General features: G+C 47.9%; 1 protein-coding gene and 1 long non-coding RNA gene across 18 annotated transcripts in view; one reads left to right on the top strand and one right to left on the bottom strand.

The window, feature by feature from the left end:
- Positions 1 to 18,973, top strand: part of GBF1 (golgi brefeldin A resistant guanine nucleotide exchange factor 1) — a 125,370-nt gene that overhangs the window by 98,010 nt on the left and 8,387 nt on the right. For 6 of the 17 annotated variants that reach the window (XM_067709540.1, XM_067709539.1, XM_067709542.1 and 3 more), the window contains 26 exons: positions 1,372 to 1,490; positions 2,018 to 2,126; positions 2,640 to 2,700; positions 4,169 to 4,223; positions 4,949 to 5,047; positions 7,983 to 8,130; positions 8,469 to 8,692; positions 9,215 to 9,383; positions 9,808 to 10,019; positions 10,360 to 10,458; positions 11,051 to 11,245; positions 11,458 to 11,647; positions 12,244 to 12,384; positions 12,708 to 12,796; positions 13,747 to 13,949; positions 14,428 to 14,551; positions 14,835 to 14,960; positions 15,230 to 15,312; positions 15,958 to 16,194; positions 16,476 to 16,569; positions 16,940 to 17,116; positions 17,447 to 17,511; positions 17,597 to 17,720; positions 18,148 to 18,219; positions 18,370 to 18,464; positions 18,724 to 18,877. In XM_067709540.1, coding sequence (XP_067565641.1) covers positions 1,372 to 1,490; positions 2,018 to 2,126; positions 2,640 to 2,700; positions 4,169 to 4,223; positions 4,949 to 5,047; positions 7,983 to 8,130; positions 8,469 to 8,692; positions 9,215 to 9,383; positions 9,808 to 10,019; positions 10,360 to 10,458; positions 11,051 to 11,245; positions 11,458 to 11,647; positions 12,244 to 12,384; positions 12,708 to 12,796; positions 13,747 to 13,949; positions 14,428 to 14,551; positions 14,835 to 14,960; positions 15,230 to 15,312; positions 15,958 to 16,194; positions 16,476 to 16,569; positions 16,940 to 17,116; positions 17,447 to 17,511; positions 17,597 to 17,720; positions 18,148 to 18,219; positions 18,370 to 18,464; positions 18,724 to 18,877 — 3,464 coding nt within the window. The remainder of the gene's footprint in view (positions 1 to 1,371; positions 1,491 to 2,017; positions 2,127 to 2,639; positions 2,701 to 4,168; positions 4,224 to 4,948; positions 5,048 to 7,982; positions 8,131 to 8,468; positions 8,693 to 9,214; positions 9,384 to 9,807; positions 10,020 to 10,359; positions 10,459 to 11,050; positions 11,246 to 11,457; positions 11,648 to 12,243; positions 12,385 to 12,707; positions 12,797 to 13,746; positions 13,950 to 14,427; positions 14,552 to 14,834; positions 14,961 to 15,229; positions 15,313 to 15,957; positions 16,195 to 16,475; positions 16,570 to 16,939; positions 17,117 to 17,446; positions 17,512 to 17,596; positions 17,721 to 18,147; positions 18,220 to 18,369; positions 18,465 to 18,723; positions 18,878 to 18,973) is intronic. The other 11 variants (XM_067709544.1, XM_067709541.1, XM_067709550.1 and 8 more) reach the window with 8 other exon arrangements.
- Positions 12,297 to 18,973, bottom strand: part of LOC137208837 (uncharacterized) — a 20,493-nt gene continuing 13,816 nt past the window's right edge. Inside the window, exon 3 of the long non-coding RNA XR_010935782.1 lies at positions 12,297 to 12,430. This is a non-coding gene — a long non-coding RNA (uncharacterized lncRNA). The remainder of the gene's footprint in view (positions 12,431 to 18,973) is intronic.

Raw genomic sequence — 18,973 nt, 5'->3', positions numbered from 1 at the left:
ACCTGTGTCCCCTGCATTGGCAGGCGGAGTCTTAAACACTGCGCCACCAGGGAAGTCCTCCTTGTGGATATTTAAAGTCATGAATGGGAGCAGAGTTTCCTCCTTGGCAGCATTTGTGTTAGCTTGCAGCATGGTGCTGATTGTCAGGGCTAGCTTCTCCCCTCTTACAGATGAAAGTCTCCCTCCCACCTATTCCCCAGTTAGCCAGCCTCCAGTCCTGTTTAGTTTGTCCCTTATCTCTCCTTAATCTTTAGTTAAGCTAGTTACAGGATTCTTGTCCTTGACATACTGTTTTAAATAAGAATGAAACCAAAGCAGGCAGAGTTCTCTGATTTGCTGTAATGGGCACCCATATATGAGTATTGGCAGCAGTGACTGTCCATTTCTTCCCCCTACTCCCCTACCTCAGTTGCACCTGAACACAACATTCCAAAAGCAATCAGAGGGAGATGTGTTGAAAGAGAACATCTGAAAAGAGAAAGGTTGCAACCTTGGCATTCAAAGCTCTGGCCCTACTTGGCCCTTGCTCTGGGCCAAAACCTCAGATTTCCAGGCCCTTCCTCTATGAAATGAGTAGCTTTACCCCAGTGATTTCCAAAGTGTGGTCCCCTGACCAGCAGCATTAACTTTACCTGGAATCTTGTTAGAAATGCAAATTCTCAGGCCCCATGCTAGACCTACTAAATCAGAAATTCTGGGAGTGGGACCAGCAATTTCCTTTTTATTTTTTCTTTCTACAAATTTATTATTTATTTTACTTATTCACTCTTGGCTGCGTTGGGTCTTCATTGCTGCATGCAGGCTTTTTCTAGTTGCAGTGAGCGGGGGCCACTCTTCATTGCAGTGCGCATGTTTCTCATTGAGGTGCACGTGCTTCTCATCGCAGTGGCTTCTCTTGTTGAGGAGCATGGGCCCTAGGTGCGTGGGCTTCAGTAGTTGTGGTACGTGGGCTCAGTAGTTGTGGCTCACGGGCTCTAGAGTGCAGGCTCAGTAGTTGTGGCACACGGGCTTAGTTGCTCCACGGCATGTGGGATCTTCCCGGACCAGAGATTGAACATGTGTCCCCTGCATTGGCAGGTGGACTCTTAACCACTGTGCCACCGGGGAAGTCCCAGCAATTTCTATTTTTAACAGGCCCTCCAAGTGATTCTGATATATGTTTAGGTTTGAGAACCACTTTTACACAGTGGAGTTTGTGCTGAGATGCTTATTAAAGCCAGTTATGGGCAAAAATTCTCAGGTAGCTCAGGAAGCCATGGGTTAGGGAATTGGGAGAGGAGAAAACCAAAAGTCTCTCGAAACAGTCTCTAGACAGGATGTCTTGACTTTTCTGTCTCTCCTCTACACATCTTTTCTTTTTTGTTGGAGCAGATCCCACCCATGAGGGCACGGCAGAGGGCATGGAGAACATGGCAGATGCTGTCACCCATGCCCGTTTTGTGGGCACAGATCCTGCCAGCGATGAGGTTGTCCTGATGAAAATCCTTCAGGTAAATGGAGGGGAAGAGCAATTAGGCTAATGGCCAGGAGCTGGTGCCTCTGGCTCTACCTACCGGAGCCTGATGGCAGCTTGAAGCTATGTTTTGACTCCACTGGGGCTTAGAGAGCTACTTTGTTTCCAAACAAGCAGCTCCGGTACCCGAAGTAAAAGCTTTTTCTAAGGAAAATAATTAAAAGCCTTAAATGAATTGATATCAAATATCAGAACCCTTAATAGGCTTGTACCTCTGGCAGACTGTATCTGTGCCATCCATCCGTTGGGCTTGTGGGCTAGGGCTGGAATGAGTGCTGAACTATGTTGGGATCATGCAGAGTAAAGACACAGTTCCTAAGACAAGCTCCTGGGAGACGCCCCACCAAACTGAAGCAAGGTCCGCTCTTGCTAACCTCTTTCTCACCCCTGAGTGCTTCCGTAGGAGACTTAGAGAAACAGGAGGCAGCTTCTCTCCCCTCATGTACACCCTTCTTCACCCAGCCTGCCATGTTTATCATGGTCTCTCCTTTTTTTTCCTGGTAGGTACTGCGGACTCTGTTGCTGACCCCAGTAGGTGCCCATCTAACCAATGAATCTGTGTGTGAGATTATGCAGTCTTGCTTCCGGATCTGCTTTGAAATGAGGCTCAGTGGTAGGTGCTTGAATACTGGGCCCCTCACCATTCCTGGGGCCAGTATCTGTGAGTATGAATACAGGATGCTGTCTCTCAGTCCCAGAGAGATGGAAAACTCATGACTTCTCCATCACCTACCTTGTGGAGCCATAGGGATCTAGGAGTCTCTGTACTTGACAATTTGTTGTGCAGCTAGAATAGAGACCTTAGCTTTTTGTGCCAGGGCAGGAATTGGGCTGGATCCCAGAATGACTCAGCCCAGAACCAAATCTCCCTCCCCTGAGGTTTCTGGGATTGACACCAGCCTGCAACCCCTGAGAACACATCATTGCTCCCCCTTTTTATCCTGACTCAGTAGTGCCATCTAGTGGGCCAGTGATGTTCTGGCTGCCAGGCTGAGCTGGAGCTGGTTTTAATAAGTTTGGTATAATCCTTAGTAAACAAGGTTTGGAGGGGAGTCTGCTCTGAGAAGCCTCCTGATAATAGCACGGCAAGTAATGACACCTGTGTTATTTGTTTTTGCCTGTGCAGAGTTATTGAGAAAATCCGCAGAGCACACTCTCGTAGACATGGTGCAGCTGCTCTTCACAAGGTAAACCTGCTGCTGTTTGCTTCAGCCCGGCTGCCCAGGCCTCTTGAGCCTGCTTGCTTCCACACAGCCACTTCAGGGACCTGGCCAACCCCACAGCCACATCAGAGGCCACTGAGATTATGGATGGGCGTGGTTCTCTAGGACCAGGGTTACCAAGCAAGGGAGAAAGAGGAGGGAGCTGGCTTGGCCTCAGGGGGAAGCAGAGGGTTATTTGATCTAGGCTGACAGAACTTCTGCTTCCCATACTTGTGTCTGTTTCTGTGCAGGTAGCAGCTGGGAAAGGGAACCCAGAGAGGAAGCCAAACTCAAGGGAGCCTGGAACAGGTTGCTGAGCTCCCAGAGCTCAGCCCGATTTCTGTAAGGAAGGACCAAGTCTAGAGTGACCAACAATCCTGGTTTGCCCGACTGTCCCAATTTTAGCAGTGAAAGTCCCTCATCCCCACAAACCAAAACAGTTGTTACCTCGTCAAGACCCTCAAATTAGGGCCTAGGAGACCTTTTCATACTATGCCTAACACCCTGTTTTCTGCACTTCCTTTGAGTAGACTAACTTTGAGAAGCGCTGAGGCGAGGACTTTACAGCTTCCCCTAGGGGATATTGATAATGGAAGAGGTTATGCATGTGTTTGGGCAAGGGTTTATATGAGAAATCAGTATACTGTGAACCTAAGATTGCTTTTAAAAATAGTCTATTAGGAGGGCTTCCCTGGTGGTGCAGTGGTTGAGAGTCCCCCTGCCAATGCAGGGGACGCGGGTTCATGCCTCGGTCCGCGAAGATCCCACATGCCGCGGAGCGGCCGGGCCCGTGAACCATGGCCGCTGAGCCTGTGCGTCTGGAGCCTGTGCTCCGCAACGGGAGAGGCCACAGCAGTGAGAGGCCCGCGTACTGAAAAAAAAAAAAAAAAAAAAGTCTATTAGGGACTTCCCTGGCGGTCCAGTGATTAACACTCTCTACTGCCAGTGCAGGGGACATGGGTAATAATCCTTATTATCTACAGACTAGATCTGCCTCTGGACCCTGCTGCAAATTGTTTCTTACTTCTCAGGTTCAAATTTACTAATTTGAAAACTTCCACCTGCCTTTTACTTCTCACCCTATGCCCAGTCTCCTGGGGTTTTGATAGACTGCCCTTTCCCCATATCATGGCTTTCAGCAATACTTGCTTAGTGAATACAAGCAGAAAGGAGTCAGTTTAAAGATGAAAAGAGCCTCCACACTCCAAGGGTACTTAGTCACCTTTCCCTCATGACTACCTTCTTTTTTAGAAAGTATCTGTGTCACAGGTCCCTCAATTTCTGTGGCTCTTCAGTGAAGCTCCAAAAAGGGTGAAATTAGCCTGCTTCTTTTCCTAGCTTTTCCTAAGAGATAGCATGCTCTGGCCCAGAGCATCTTTGGGCTGTGGCTGGCATGGAGGGGAAGATTTGTTATTATCCTTAATTACAGTCCATGGGATTTTCTGTCTTACAGGTTACCTCAGTTTAAAGAAGAACCCAAGAACTATATGGGGACCAACATGAAGAAGGTATGACCTGCTATCCCTCATCCAAACCTCGATCTCCCAAATTCTGTACTATAGAGATTTTCCTGGATACCCTTGCTTAGCAAAAACATACTTTTGCTAGACAGGTTTGCTTGGAATCTAGAAATAGCTATTGCTCCTTTACCAAGAAATTTATTCTTTCCCAGGTACCTCTCCTTCCCCAACCTTTCCTTTCCAGCCTATATTTGTTGACCCACCATGTAAGCTAGTGAGCCAGTCCTTCATGGAAACTGGGTAAGGCCCATCAGGCTGGGCTGAAAATGTATGTTGATAAAGGTGAAAATCCTGCCATCCCCTCAGGGCCCAGTCTTACCAGCAGGTAGGAAGCCTAGAGAGGCTATACCTCAAATCCCATCCTAATACTGGATTAGACTGGGCTCATGCTTGGGCTAGCCTCTGTTGACAAGATAAATCAAGTCTGACTCCAGATCAGAAGGTTCTCAAACTGCTAGGAGAAGAATGGTGTTCAGAAGAACGGCCTCTTTCTATCTTGAAGTGAAGCCCTGGACTTCACAGGCCTCTGATGAGGATTCTGCTTGCAGCCCTAAGAGGTTCTGCCCTTGGAGATGACCCTTGGCTGTTTGGTGCATGCACATAACCTTCCCCTTTCCCCTGCCATCCATCCCCATTCCTGCCCTGTGCCCTGTTGGTGTGTGTTTGAGTTTATTTCACTCTGCTTAAATCGTTCGTTTGCCTGTCTTTCACAGATTTCTCCATGTCTCCTCAACAAACTGGAGCTAAGTAGTGGGGAGCAGACCAAAGCCCTGAACCAGTTAGAGAGGGTACTACTCTTTAAGAACCTCAAGGTCTCTCTCCCTCTCCCTCTTCCTCTCCCTCTCCCTCTCCCTCTCCTTACCCCCTTTTCATTTATTTATTTAAATGTGTATTTTTTATATGTAACATCTGGGTCCCATATCCACTGTGTAGAGCACAATTTACCCCTCCCTAGTAACACAGCATGGCTTTGGAAGAGCTGCATGTGTTTGTAACTTTGCAGTGTTGGGAATTTTCGTGGGGCATCTGGCCGCCTGAAGGCAGAAGGAAGCCTTGAACTGATAATACGTTATGTAGTAGGCCTAGAAAGAGAGCCTGGGTCCTGCTGACGTCTTGTGGGGGGGCTTAATATCTACCATTTCTAGGGGAACTATGAGGAACTGTCAAACAAGACCCTTCCCTTTTCTGCCCTCTCCCTGTCTCAGAGCTGGCATTAGAAAGCTTAAGCACAGTCCTTGATTCTAGCTGGATGCCTGAACTTGGTTTTGAGGGAAAGGGTAGTCTGTCTAGTTGGGGTCATTTTTTTCTGGGTTACCATTAAAGGTGTCATTCTAAGGTTTAGGACTCTAGATGGATGAAAAGGAGCCAGGTCCCAGGTTAGCCCAGGACACTGGCAATACTTTGGGATCTGCAAAGGTGACCTCTGTCCTTTAGAAGTAAGGGAACTTACAACGGAGGTGCAAGCTAAAGATTACCCTAATCCGCATATCCTTGCTTTAGGAAGAAGAGGGAGAGAAGGAGGTATGGGCTATCTAAGCTCTCATAACAGTGTGCATGCTAGAGGTGTGGCTGTGGACATCCAGGTCATTGAAGATAAAAAGAACTGTGTGTGTTTTGCGTGTGTGTGTGTGCACTAGACAGTCCATAGGCCTGTGTTTTCTTTGCATGCCTTGTCTCAAGTTTCATTTGTGTGCTTGCCTAGTCTCAAGTTGCAGCTCTCTTCAGTGGCTACCCACCATTTTGCCATGATTATTAACCTAGGACCTGCCCTTTCTTTATAAAGCTTATATTGTCCTTTGGAAATAAAAAGTTATACGGATAAGGTGATGTAGAGTTTCATGAACTGCTCGCCCCTCCCCCGCCCACCTTAGGATCTTAGAACAGGGAGCACAGCTATACTTTTAAAGGACTGAGACACTTGTAAGAACTGGCAGCCTCTCAACTCCTATTCCATCCAGGAGGCAGAGAGCATTCATTGAAATGATCAGGTTAGAGCTACCTCTGCAGAGGATAGAGAAGGAAATAGGAAGGACTGATCCTAGTGTGGGACGGAATCTCAATGACTGGGCTTCTCCATGGAAGTAGGACTACCTGGAATTCCTGATATTGGGGAGCCACCTGGAGAGAAAAGATATTTCACACAAGTCAATCCAGATGTGAGTGCCATTTGGAGCTCAGTGACAGTTTCCAGTTTAAACCAGGAGGTTCCTCTTTTCCCACATTGATCTCTTGGACTTCTGGCCTATCTGCATGTTTAACTGACTCTTACCCCCAGAACTTTCTTTTGGGCTTCAGTGGTTTCTGGAGGGAGCATCCTGGTTCCTGCTTAACCACAGTGCTCAGAGCACTTGAAGCTCTATTCTAGGCGTATGACTGCTGGCATTTTGGAGATGCAGGGACAAAAAGTGTAAATCCAATGTGAGGCTGTTGCTATGTTACTAAGAGCTGGAGGTGGGGCTCAGCTGTTGGGCCTGTCTCCTTTATGGGTGGAGATATGAGTATGGAAGGAAGAATTATGTGGTTTCTAAGCAAAGGATCAAAGGTTGTCCAGATTCTGGAGGACTTGGGGGAGGAAGAGGGGCTTATCCTTCAAATAGCAGAAGGAATTGAATAGGCCAAGGATAATATGGGTATTTTCAGCTTTTAGAAAGAGGCAGGGAGAAAAATTGTTTCTACTCTCTTTTAGAGTCATTCTAATGGTTCCTAGAAGAGAATTGCTGTTGCCCATTCCAGGAATGGTCTATCAATCTAGGACTAGTTTGATATAACTGTAGAAGGACTGGATGCAAACTGTAATTGAGAAGGCATCAGGATTAAGAAAATGAAATGGGCTTAAACAAAGTAGCTGTGAACTTAGGGTGGAGAAAAATGCATGAAAACCTGTACCCTAAGGTAGTCAGTAGGTGATAAAGATTTTCCTTTGTGACTAAAAGGAAGCTATAGGAGTAAAGATTTTCCTCTGTGACTAAAAGGAAGCTATAGGAGAGAGAGAAATGCAGCAAGAGGAAGGGAAATGGAATAGAGCAAGAGTCCAAGAAATCAGTAGCCTTACCATCTGAAAGCAGTGAGAAGGACAGGAGGTCTCATTTATATACCAAAGTTGGGAGCAGCAGAGAGCAGAGCAGCAGCATGACATAATCTTTCATCCTTAACTCCACAAATCAACTGGGATGCCACTCCTTCCTTAATTCCAAGGAATGAACCTTTCTTTGACCAATTTGATGTAGACTTTCCACAGTAAGGGATATGGTTAGGATCTAGGCCCAGTTCATGAAGTAATAGGAAAGCTAAGAGTTTGGCTGGGAAGGAGTAGACTCTCACGGTTGGATAAGAACTAGGAGTAGGAGGCTACTATGCAGGTAGTTGAGGAGGAAGGCCCAGGGATCCAGGGCCTGAAGATCTGCAGCTTTGGGCAAAGGACCCCCTGCCCTTACGCTTTCAGGACTGAGGATTGCCACCCATTATTCAGGGAAGCAGAGTGATGTATGAGGGCTGGCCTTATCAATGACCAGCCTAAAACCAGAATGTCACCTTTCACTTGGAGGCTCTCAGGCTGACCTTTAAAGTGGCAAGAGTAGAAGGCAAGTTAGAGGAGTAGGAATGTGCTCTGATGGTCTAGATTCTTACTGTGGCACAGATGTGGGGTATAGACTATTTTCTAGGGACCAGTAGGACTAAAAGAAGGGAGATTTCTAGGGATACAATCTTAATTTGAATACCAGTGCTAATGAGGTGTGATGTTTCCAGCTGAAAATGAGAGCAGGAGGCATGAGTGATTCATCTAAGTGGAAGAAACAGAAGAGATCTCCCCGACCCCCCCGCCATATGACCAAAGTCACACCAGGTTCAGAGCTGCCCACCCCCAGTGGAACCAGCTTATCCTCTAACCTCACTGGTGAGTACCCTGAGTTGCTTCTTCTGATTAGAATAGATAGAAGAAAAGTTCCTTCCTCTCTCAGGAATTTTGACATTGAAGACCAACTGATTGAGGGGCTGTGGTCTTTCTACTGAGAGCAAAAAGGGAAAACTCCAGGTCAGATCAAACTGTGACCATTTAGCAATTCACAGTGACTTAAGGTTGTTCTCCTTCCAGTGGGACTCTGACTACTTTAGAGACCAAGCATATGCAGAAATTAATATGCAGTCTAGGAAAAACAAACAAACGGTACCATGGAAGGGATGTGTTTCCCACAGGGTCTCTTTTCTTCAAGCCTCACTCACTTTGCTTGGCAGGTGGCATGCCCTTCATAGATGTACCCACTCCCATCTCCTCTGCAAGTTCAGAAGCTGCCTCAGCAGTGGTCAGCCCCTCTACAGACAGTGGCCTGGAGTTCTCCTCCCAGACCACCTCCAAAGAGGACCTCACTGACCTGGAGCAACCTGGCTCTCCAGGGTACAGCACAGTTGCAGAGCCTGGCAGCAGCGAGCTAGGGGTTCCTGAGCAACCTGACCCCCAGGTACGGCTTTGATTTCTAAAGACCCCTGTCTAGTCTTCTGCTGTGGAATTGGCTTGATCCTTTGGCTCTTTATCCAGGCCTTGGCTCAAAAGAAGTTTGGGGCAGGAGGTTCTTCCCTGTTTGCTAGAATTAGCTGTGCTACCTAGAAAAACCACAGCATTACTCACTGTGAGAGGTAGCTCACAGGATTTTCAAGCTGTGCATACATGCAGTACTTGGCAACGGTGAGGATGCTGGCCATGGCTTTTTCTGGAAGTTAATGATCTAAATCCAAGCTCCTGAGGGCCTCTGTTGCCTCTGGGGCTCTAGTCACTGTAGGTCACTGATGCCTCAGGTGATGTTTTCTGAGTCCTTCATCGTACTCCTTCCCTGAACCATCTTGCATTGATTCACAGCCCACTGAGCTGGCCCTACACCTGCAGTCCATTAGAAACACTTGGAGGACAGATACTTAAGAGAAATAAGTTCCCAGTTGCTCTTGCCTCATCTCTTTTCCTGTATCCTCCCCACTATTGGTCATAGCAGGAAGGGGCCCATGTGGAAAAGGCCCAATCAACATCCGTGGAATCCATCCCTGAAGTATTAGAGGAGTGCACATCTCCTGCTGACCACTCTGACTCTGCTTCTGTCCATGACATGGATTACGTCAACCCCCGGGGTGTGCGCTTTACACAGTCCTCTCAGAAAGAAGGTAAGTACTCTCAGGCAGGCTCTTCCCCCATCCTACCCACTAAGCTGTCTGAGCCTAAACCATCTTAGACCCAAGGTGTCTGCTGGTCCAAGTCCTACGCCATTTTCTAGTCAGGAAATGGAATCAAGCAAGAGGACTATTGGATGGAGCCCTTCCCTAACTTACACAGAGAGGGAGTTTGGTGGACAATAGGAAGTGAGAGGGAAGAATAGAAAGCTTGGGACTTTCAACAGAAAGGTGGGATCATCAATTCTGATTCCCTTCAGTAAGTGAGACTAGTCTCCTTACTGCCCCAGAAAAAAACCATTTTTTTCCTGAAGAGAATCACTTATCTGAAATTGCCTGTATAATGCAGAGCAGGCTAGGCCAAGTAATCGAGCCAGTTGTTTCTTAGCAGTCCCACTTCCCTCCTGGCCTTTCCCAGGCACAGCTTTGGTCCCCTATGGTCTTCCTTGCATCCGTGAGCTCTTCCGATTCCTCATCTCCCTCACCAACCCACACGACCGCCACAACTCAGAGGTTATGATCCACATGGGACTGCATTTGCTGACAGTGGCTCTTGAGTCGGCCCCTGTAGCCCAGTGCCAAACCCTCTTGGGCCTCATCAAGGATGAGATGTGCCGCCACTTATTCCAGGTAAGACTGGATTTCTAGAGGGACTCCGAACACCTGGCTTTTTTTCAGGGTCTTTCAAGGGCCAGGGGAACACAGGGAGGTTTGGCTGATTCATGTGAAGAGTATAGGACCCAGGAAAGAACCTACCTCCCCTACTGACCAGTAGTCATAGTCAAGAGGACTCCAGTAGTTCCCCGGGGACTCTGGCAACCAAAGGGAAACATAGGAATGGCTAGATATAGAGTTCCCTCAGAGCACATGACCTTAGTGACAACTTCCCACAGTTTGCTGTCCTGCTTTCTCTTGGTTGAGCCACAGTCAGGTTCAGAAACCTAATAGCCCATCCTACTGTGATCTCCAGCTACTCAGCGTAGAGCGACTGAACCTTTATGCTGCTTCCCTGCGCGTATGCTTCCTACTGTTTGAGAGCATGAGGGAGCACCTCAAGTTCCAATTAGAGGTGAGTTTCTTGAAGTTGGGAAAAAAATAGGAAGATGTATGGCACCTTCATTCGGGTCAGCTTTGTCATGCTGCAGGAGTGGGATTTGGTGGCTTCTGAGGAGAGTGCTTTTAGCCTCTATAGTTTGGTTCATTGGCTCTCCTCTTTAGTGGAGAACTTAAGAGGTGCCCAGAGAAACCTGGCTGGCTATAAAATGGGAGAACCCGAATATGAGAACTGGCAGGTAACCTCACCATGAGTGGGTAAAACTCTTCTGTCTGCAGTTCTTTTGCAACACAGGCAGGCAAGTCAAGCTGGCTTCGCCACTAAATTGCAAAAGGGAACTCTGAATAGGACCAAATCAGGCTCACACAGAGAGCACAAAAAGGGCAATGGGCCACTTGATCAGGTAGGAGGTAGAGAGCCAGGCCTCCCCCATCATGAAGGACAAAGAGGGGGATGTATTTAGGGGATGGAATACCATTAAGTATCTCTTAATGCATACCTTCTGGCTAGGCGTCTGCTTCCTGTTTAATGTTTTTCCTGTCCAATTTGTCTCTTCCTATCTTGAATCCTTTCCCCACCCAAATGGCAATTATTGGATTATTGTCAGATGTACATCAAAAAGCTCATGGAGATCATCACTGTGGAGAACCCCAAGATGCCTTATGAAATGAAGGAGATGGCTTTGGAGGCCACTGTGCAGCTCTGGCACATCCCCAGCTTTGTCACTGAGCTCTATATCAACTATGATTGTGACTACTACTGTTCCAACCTCTTTGAAGATCTCACCAAGCTGCTGTCCAAGGTGCTGAGCATTATTACTGACCTCTAGAAAGACGACTTTATTAAGGAGATCTCTCTAGTGGTAGTGAGGATGCTACATATAGGGAACGAAACACTTGAGAGCTGGGGAACAAGAAGAAGTGTATCTTAAGGCAATGTAGAAGTTATGGGTGGTTTTAGGATTTTTGGAAAAGTATTCTAACCCCAAGTCTCCTGTATCTGTTTACTTTCCAGAATTCCTTCCCTGTGTCTGGTCAGCTCTATACAACACACCTGCTGTCTCTTGATGCCCTGTTGACAGTGATTGACAGCACTGAGGCCCACTGCCAAGCCAAAGTCCTCAACAACCTTACCCAGCAAGAAAAGAAAGAAGCAGCCAGACCTGGCTGTGAGGCAGTAGATGGCACTCGAGAAGCCAACAATAGTGAGAGGCATTTCTTTCTTTGAAGATCCCAGGGTTCTATGTTTATCCCTTCTCTACTCACTGAATCCTTTCTCCTACCCTTATGTCATTTCCTCCAAAGTACTCCTAATTCTGTGTTTCCGAGGTTTGGTGATGTGAATCATAGACCAGGCTGGCACGTTAGCAGGACTCATGGACTTCTCCCTTTCTCCTCTTCCATGCTTTAGCTATTTTTACAGAATTGTTATTTCTTTATGGGGAGAAAAGAGAATATAGATTAAAGGATATAGGACTTCTGTGCCTAAAAGCTCCAGGCCCTACCTTTTCCTACCCCCAGTGCCTGCCTCCACTCTAATTAATCTTCTCTAACTTTTCCTTGAGATTGAGGTTGCAGAAGATCAGGGAAAGTGATTGCATAATCTCTTTATTAAATTGTAGAAGCTAATGCTTGGCTGACCTGGGATAGTGACTACTTATTTGGGCTTGGGTTTGTCCTGTCAGGGCCGGTGACCTGTGTGGGAACATGCAGATCTCCTTGGCCTGAAGCTCGATTCTCCTGCAGCTCTGCTTGGCTTCCTACACCATCAGTCTTCATTTACCTTCTTCTCTCTTACCAGCTGAGAGAGCAGCCAGCGATGGGAAGGCTATAGGCATGGCCCCAGACATCGCAGGCCTGCATGTGCCAGGTGGAGGGCGGCTGCCAGCAGAACATGGGAAACCAGGATGCAGTGATCTGGAGGAAGCTGGTGACTCTGGGGGTGGGTACTGGGTATCCATCATCCTAAGCCCCCTCAACTGGAAGGCCTGTTAGAGAACAGAGGGGAGGGGAGCAGAAATACCCTAGGTTAGTACCTGAATGAACATTGGCTGCTCACCATGCCTTCAGACCCAGAGAGAGGAAAGAAAACATTTGGAGCCCTAGAAGATAGGACTTCTAAGGAAGGGGAAGACTGATGAGGACAAGAAATTTTCTGAGGCATCCTTTTTTTCACTAGAGAGTATATCAGCATCCTTCCAAAAGTCATTATCCTGGTTAAAAAGAGGTCTTACTGGTGTTTCCCTCTCTTCCTCCCATTCCTAGCTGACAAAAAGTTTACCCGGAAGCCACCTCGATTTTCCTGTCTCCTGCCAGATCCACGGGAGTTGATTGAAATTAAGAATAAAAAGAAGGTATATATAGATATCCCCAGAGCTCAGCCTCTACCCACTTCTGACTGGGTGTTCTCTGTTGGGTTTCTGTCTCAGAGAATGAGGGAGAGTCTAAGCTCACTGAACAGCTTCCCAAGGCTAGTTTTTGAGCTTCTTGGAGCTTCAGCAACCCCCCAATCTCCTTTGAAGCCCTTTCCTTACTCCTAAGCCATGTAATTGGCATCTCCTATTGTGTACTCCTGGGCAAATGCTGCCCTAGCTGAGAGTCAGGTGTTACTTGTGGTGACAAGAGCCCTGGAAGCTGGTATCCTGTGGGTCACCGAAGGTTATTGGTCATCTCGAGCTCTGGGGTGATGATTGGCAATAAAAGGGAATTGACATTTATTCTGGTGCTTTTTAGTAAAGTTCAAATAACTGTACTTTCTGGTTTTCTAACACAAAGAAAACCTTCTGTTTAACCCTTTCTTCCTCGTAAGGCCAGCCTAAATGACTTTGGTTTATGTGTGCCCTTGATTGCAGGGCTGTGACTAGACAGTCAAAAAGTTATCATTGCAGTTATTTCACCTTGTCTTTCAAACCCCAGGGCCTTAAGAGCTAGGAAGCCAAAGAAAGAAGGGGAATCCGAGCTAGTCTGTAAACAGATGCCAGGAACAGCTCTAATACTGGAGAGAAGAGAAAACCTTCTCTAGTCTCTTTCTTATATTTTTTTTCTCTGGTTCTCAGGTTGGAGGAGAGTGCTGTGCATCTTTAGCACTCAGAAAAGGAGTAAAAAGGAGCTCCTCAGCCACTTCTAGTTAAACATGGAGTTGGGTAAAGCTAGGGGCCAATATGGTTCAGCCTTAGTTCTGGAGTGACTTAGAACCATGTCCTAGGAGCCCATTAGGTGACCAGCTGTGGACTGTGATGGAGACCTGCCCTTGTCTGGTTTAGGGGCAGAGCAGCTTTTGACACCTCCTGTATTTCTTCTCTAGCTGCTGATTACTGGCACAGAGCAGTTCAACCAGAAACCAAAGAAGGGGATCCAGTTTCTGCAAGAGAAAGGTCTCCTCACCATCCCAATGGACAACACAGAGGTAGCCCAGTGGCTGCGAGAGAACCCTCGGCTGGACAAGAAAATGATTGGAGAGTTTGTGAGTGACCGCAAAAACATTGACCTGTTGGAGAGCTTTGTGAGGTGAGGAAACTGCAAGAAATGTGGGACATAGTTGAGGATCAGCCTGGGGGGACAGACAGTTCAAAACAGTACCAGTCAGTTCCTGATGGTGACCCAGGTCATACACTCTTCCTCTTCCCAAGATTTATATCTTTTGGATCTGAAAGAGTCTCCAGCAAGAAAGCTTTGGGCACCATTCCATTCTCCATAGAGAACATTGCAAAGGGGTAGAGTAGGGTTCCTGAGCACAGGGTAGGTTCCTGGGTTCCAGGGATGAGGTTTCTATGTAGGAGCACACTGATGTGAAGAGTACTAAGCTTAGAGGTTGTCAAATTCTGGTTCTGTGTTAGAGATGACCTAGGAGATACCTCCCCTTTGCCAGAGCTCTCAGCCTTTTCTGTTCCAATAGGAGAAGCTTAGTGGGACTGTAGCTAATAGAGCACCCAACATTTGCAGCTTATACATCTTAAGCGTTTCGTCCTTCTTTCTTTCCCTGTAGCACCTTCAGCTTTCAGGGTCTGCGGCTGGATGAAGCTCTCCGTCTCTACCTGGAAGCCTTCCGCTTGCCCGGGGAAGCACCAGTCATCCAGAGGTTGCTAGAGGCATTCACAGAACATTGGAGGGTGAGTTTGAGTGGCAGGGACTGAGCCCAGCATCCCAAATTAATTTGACTAAGGGTTTCTATGGCCTCAACTGAAGGACCCAGTTGCTGTCTCCTAAGAAGGCTGAGAGCAATGTCAGTGAGCTTTCCCATAGAGGGGCCAGCTTCCATCAGGGAGTTGGCAAGAGATGGGCCTCTTTCTGGCTGGTACCTTCTTCTTTATCATCATTGACCAGTGGGTTGGTCGTGAGGGTTTGATTGGCCAGAGAAGGGCATTGACATAGGTGGGGTCTTTGATTTTTCAGAATTGTAATGGCTCCCCATTTGCCAATAGCGATGCCTGCTTTGCCCTGGCCTATGCTGTCATCATGCTTAATACTGACCAGCACAACCACAATGTTCGCAAGCAAAATGCACCCATGACCCTGGAGGTAAGATTGGATCCCAGCCATGGCAGAGCAGTTCCAGCACAGCTTTGGAGGTAGCAGAAAGGACATGGGTTTTCCAGTGGGCACAATAGACAAGCTTCTGTCCAAGGGAGTCAGGGGGCGCTGGCCAATCCAGAAGAGGAACTGGGGTAGGGAAGTGGATTCTGTCACTTACTGTTTCCTAAAGTCCTATTTACCACAGACCCAGGAGTTCCCTGAGTGGGGCTTCAGCATTGACACATGGCGGGTAAAGCTTATTGCCCTGTCTCTAGGAGTTTCGCAAAAATCTAAAAGGTGTGAATGGAGGCAAGGACTTTGAGCAAGACATTCTGGAGGACATGTACCATGGCATCAAGTGAGTATGCGTAGAGAATGGTGTAGCATCTCTGTTAAGGAGAAGCACGCTACTTCCTTCTCCAGATTTTGGAGTCACATCAGACTGCAGTGACTCATACACCCTGGATTTAGCATCGTAATTTATCTGGGCAGCCCCTTCTCCCCCAACTGATTTATTCCTTAAAGAAGCCTGAATAGTACTGGAACTTTAGTACCCTGAGCCAGGATCCAAACTGCCCCTGCTAAGTGGAATGTCATCACCCCATTTTCCAAACGCAGAGAAGCTGGGTTTTCCTGTCTAGCTTGCAAGATGCATTATGGGGCTAGTAGAGAACCCAAGATGGGTACTAGAGGATGAGGTTTGGGACACTTAGGTTTCTACTGTAAATCAGAAAAGGTAGAATTGTTCATCCTCTCATACCCAGAAAAAATATGAGATCTTACTATAGAAGGCCCACTTAGAGATGGGGCTTGGAGATTATGGGATGCTTCCTTTCTTTCTCCTTGGTGCCACTGGTGGGGAGGGAAGCAGACCACTGAGCTGCAGTTTTGATGACCTCTCATTGAAGGAAAGTGTCAGTAATGGGCAGAAAGCCCCTTGTCCTAGTTTGTAACCAGTCAGGTTCAGAGCAGTGCACCTACTCCTTTTGTTACCTCCTGACAGGAATGAGGAGATTGTGATGCCTGAGGAGCAGACAGGCCTGGTTCGGGAGAATTATGTATGGAATGTGCTGCTTCATCGAGGTGCCACCCCAGAAGGCATATTCCTACGTGTGCCTGCTGGCAGCTACGATCTTGACCTCTTCACCATGACCTGGGGCCCCACTATTGCTGCTCTTTCTTATGTCTTTGACAAAAGCCCTGAGGAGACAATCATCCAAAAAGCCATTTCAGGCTTCAGGTAGCCAGAGTTTGACTATGGTCTTGGATCTCCTTCCACCTCTTTGATTTAACTTGGTTGCCTCCATGCCTCTCTGACTCCTACTCTTATTTTCCTTAGAATGGGTTCCTCCTGAGTTTTTCAGGGAGGCTGAAGCTTGGGAAAGCTCAGTCTTAAACAGACTCAAGAGTAAAAGGTTTCTTCCTGGGACTGATTAGGGAAGAATCCCAAGCAAGCCTCCTTGGGGACTTGGAAGGGCTGCCTGGCCTTTCAGTGACTGTATCTGATATGTGACGTTACAGGAAGTGCGCCATGATCTCCGCCCACTATGGCCTCAGTGATGTGTTTGACAATCTCATCATCTCTCTATGCAAATTCACAGCTCTCAGCAGTGAGGTGAGCAGGGACAGGAACTGTGTACTTGGAGTTCCAAAGGATGACCTCTCTTTTAGCCATAGACCTACCCTTATCTGTGGAGCTGGTTTCCATCAGCATATTCTCTCACTACCCCTGGACTACAGTAGAGCTTAGCCATTTCTGTCTGACACACCCTAGGATGAGAATAGCATTACCTTATATAATGGGGATGAGAGAAGAGATGCAATAGTGGAGAAGGCCTTAGCCAGAGTAGCCCTTCCCACCAGTATTATGGGGGATTGAAGCAGAACTAGCAGAAGGACCCTCAGGAACCATAGGTAGAGGCCTAAGAGAATCTCCTTTCAAGACATTTGCCAGGCCCTAAGCCTCATCTCATCTTCCTTTCCAGTCCATTGAGAACCTGCCCACTGTGTTTGGAAGCAACCCTAAAGCCCACATTGCAGCCAAGACAGTATTCCATTTGGCCCATCGTCATGGTGACATCCTGCGGGAGGGCTGGAAGAATATCATGGAAGCCATGCTGCAGCTCTTCCGAGCCCAACTGCTGCCCAAGGCTATGGTGGAGGTAATTCTTGGTAGGAGACTAATCAATAATAACAAGGCAAGAGCTCCAAGATTACGTACTGTCTGCATATAGAACTGGTTGAGAGTAGCACTGGGCCTGATGCATGCTGAAACTTACCAGGAACGCCTCAAATGTAAGACCGCAGATCTTTGGCCATGGGGATAGCTGTAAAGGAAGGCTGGTAGAAGTTGTTGCCAGTCATCAATTGGAGGGGCCCAGTCAATAGTGTTGGGCAGAGAACAACGGGAAGAAAGCCAGAAAACTTTGCATGGCAGAGCAGGAAATGCAGAGGGCATGTGGAAAGAAATTATTCTTGACCTGATTTTCCAGGTAGAAGATTTTGTGGATCCCAATGGCAAGATCTCTCTACAACGGGAAGAGACACCATCAAACCGGTGAGGGGAAATCAGAGGCTGGAGACCTTGCAGAGGGAGGATTAGAACTCTGGAGCTCACTAGAGCTTGTACTCTCTTTCTACAGAGGAGAGTCGACAGTGCTGAGCTTTGTGAGCTGGCTGACACTTAGTGGTACTGAGCAGTCTAGCGTGCGGGGCCCATCCACTGAGAGCCAAGAGGCCAAGAGAATGGCCTTGGACTGTATCAAGGTAACTGCCCCTGCCTACCCCTGGTGAACAAGCCTAGACCCTTCTCTACTAGATAGACACTGTCCTATGAACTGAAGAATAGGGTCATCTAGGGTTTGTGACCAGAGCTGACTCCTTCTGCCCTCTCTCCCTGGCTTCTTGGGAACATTCTCTTCCCTCTAGTCCTTATCAATAACCCCTCTCTCGGGGCTTCCCTGATGGCGCAGTGATTGAGAGTCCGCCTGCCGATGCAGGGGACACGGGTTCGTGCCCCGGTCCGGGAAGATCCCACGTGCTGCGGAGCAGCTGGGCCCGTGAGCCATGGCCGCTGAGCCTGCGTGTCCAGAGCCTGTGCTCCACAACGGGAGAGGCCACAACAGTGAGAGGCCCGCGTACAGCAAAAAAAAAAAAAAAAAAAAAAAAAAACCCTCTCTTGTGCCGCCTCTAGCAATGTGACCCAGAAAAGATGATCACAGAAAGCAAATTCCTCCAGCTGGAGTCACTGCAGGAGCTCATGAAGGTACAGAGTGAAGAGGGAAGAGGGGTGAAAGGGCTGGCTGGGTCCAGGAGGGGAGACAGGGATAGTGGTGTATGCCTCAGTTTCTGTCAGGGGTGGGCCAGTGGCTGGCTTCTCCTCCATGTCTATTTTCCTGCTATTATTCTCCTCCAGGCTCTGGTCTCAGTGACACCAGATGAAGAGACCTATGATGAAGAGGATGCTGCTTTCTGCCTGGAGATGCTGCTGAGGATTGTGCTGGAGAACAGGTAGAAGGCAGTCTTTAGGCAGGCCTCATACTGGGCTTGTACCAAAGGGATGGAAGCCTGGAGTAATCTTGCAGAGTGGGCTCTAGGGACAAGAAGCACATGAAGCTATAGGCAGTAGAGGAGAAGCTTGCTCATTATAGCTGCCTGCTTAGGGTATAATACCACTGAGCTCTGAAGGACCTAGCCTCAATCAGAAAAAGAGGCTTATTGCCCAGTGGCCTTTACAGCTGAGACTATCCTCATCCCTTATGTTTCTCAGGGACCGTGTGGGCTGTGTGTGGCAGACTGTTCGAGACCATCTATACCACCTATGTGTCCAGGCACAGGACTTCTGCTTCCTTGTGGAGCGGGCAGTGGTGGGGCTGCTGCGCCTAGCCATTAGGCTACTCCGGAGAGAAGAGATCAGTGGCCAGGTAAGCTGAGTGCAGCTGGGAAGGCAGGAAGGTGTACAAGGGACTAAAGCCACAGTATCAGTTATGGCCTGAGACAGAGACTTCATTTAGTGGCCC

This window comes from Pseudorca crassidens, chromosome 16, assembly GCF_039906515.1.
Source record: "Pseudorca crassidens isolate mPseCra1 chromosome 16, mPseCra1.hap1, whole genome shotgun sequence".
NCBI lineage: Eukaryota > Metazoa > Chordata > Mammalia > Artiodactyla > Delphinidae > Pseudorca > Pseudorca crassidens.
This window is presented reverse-complemented; position numbering and strand designations above follow the sequence as displayed.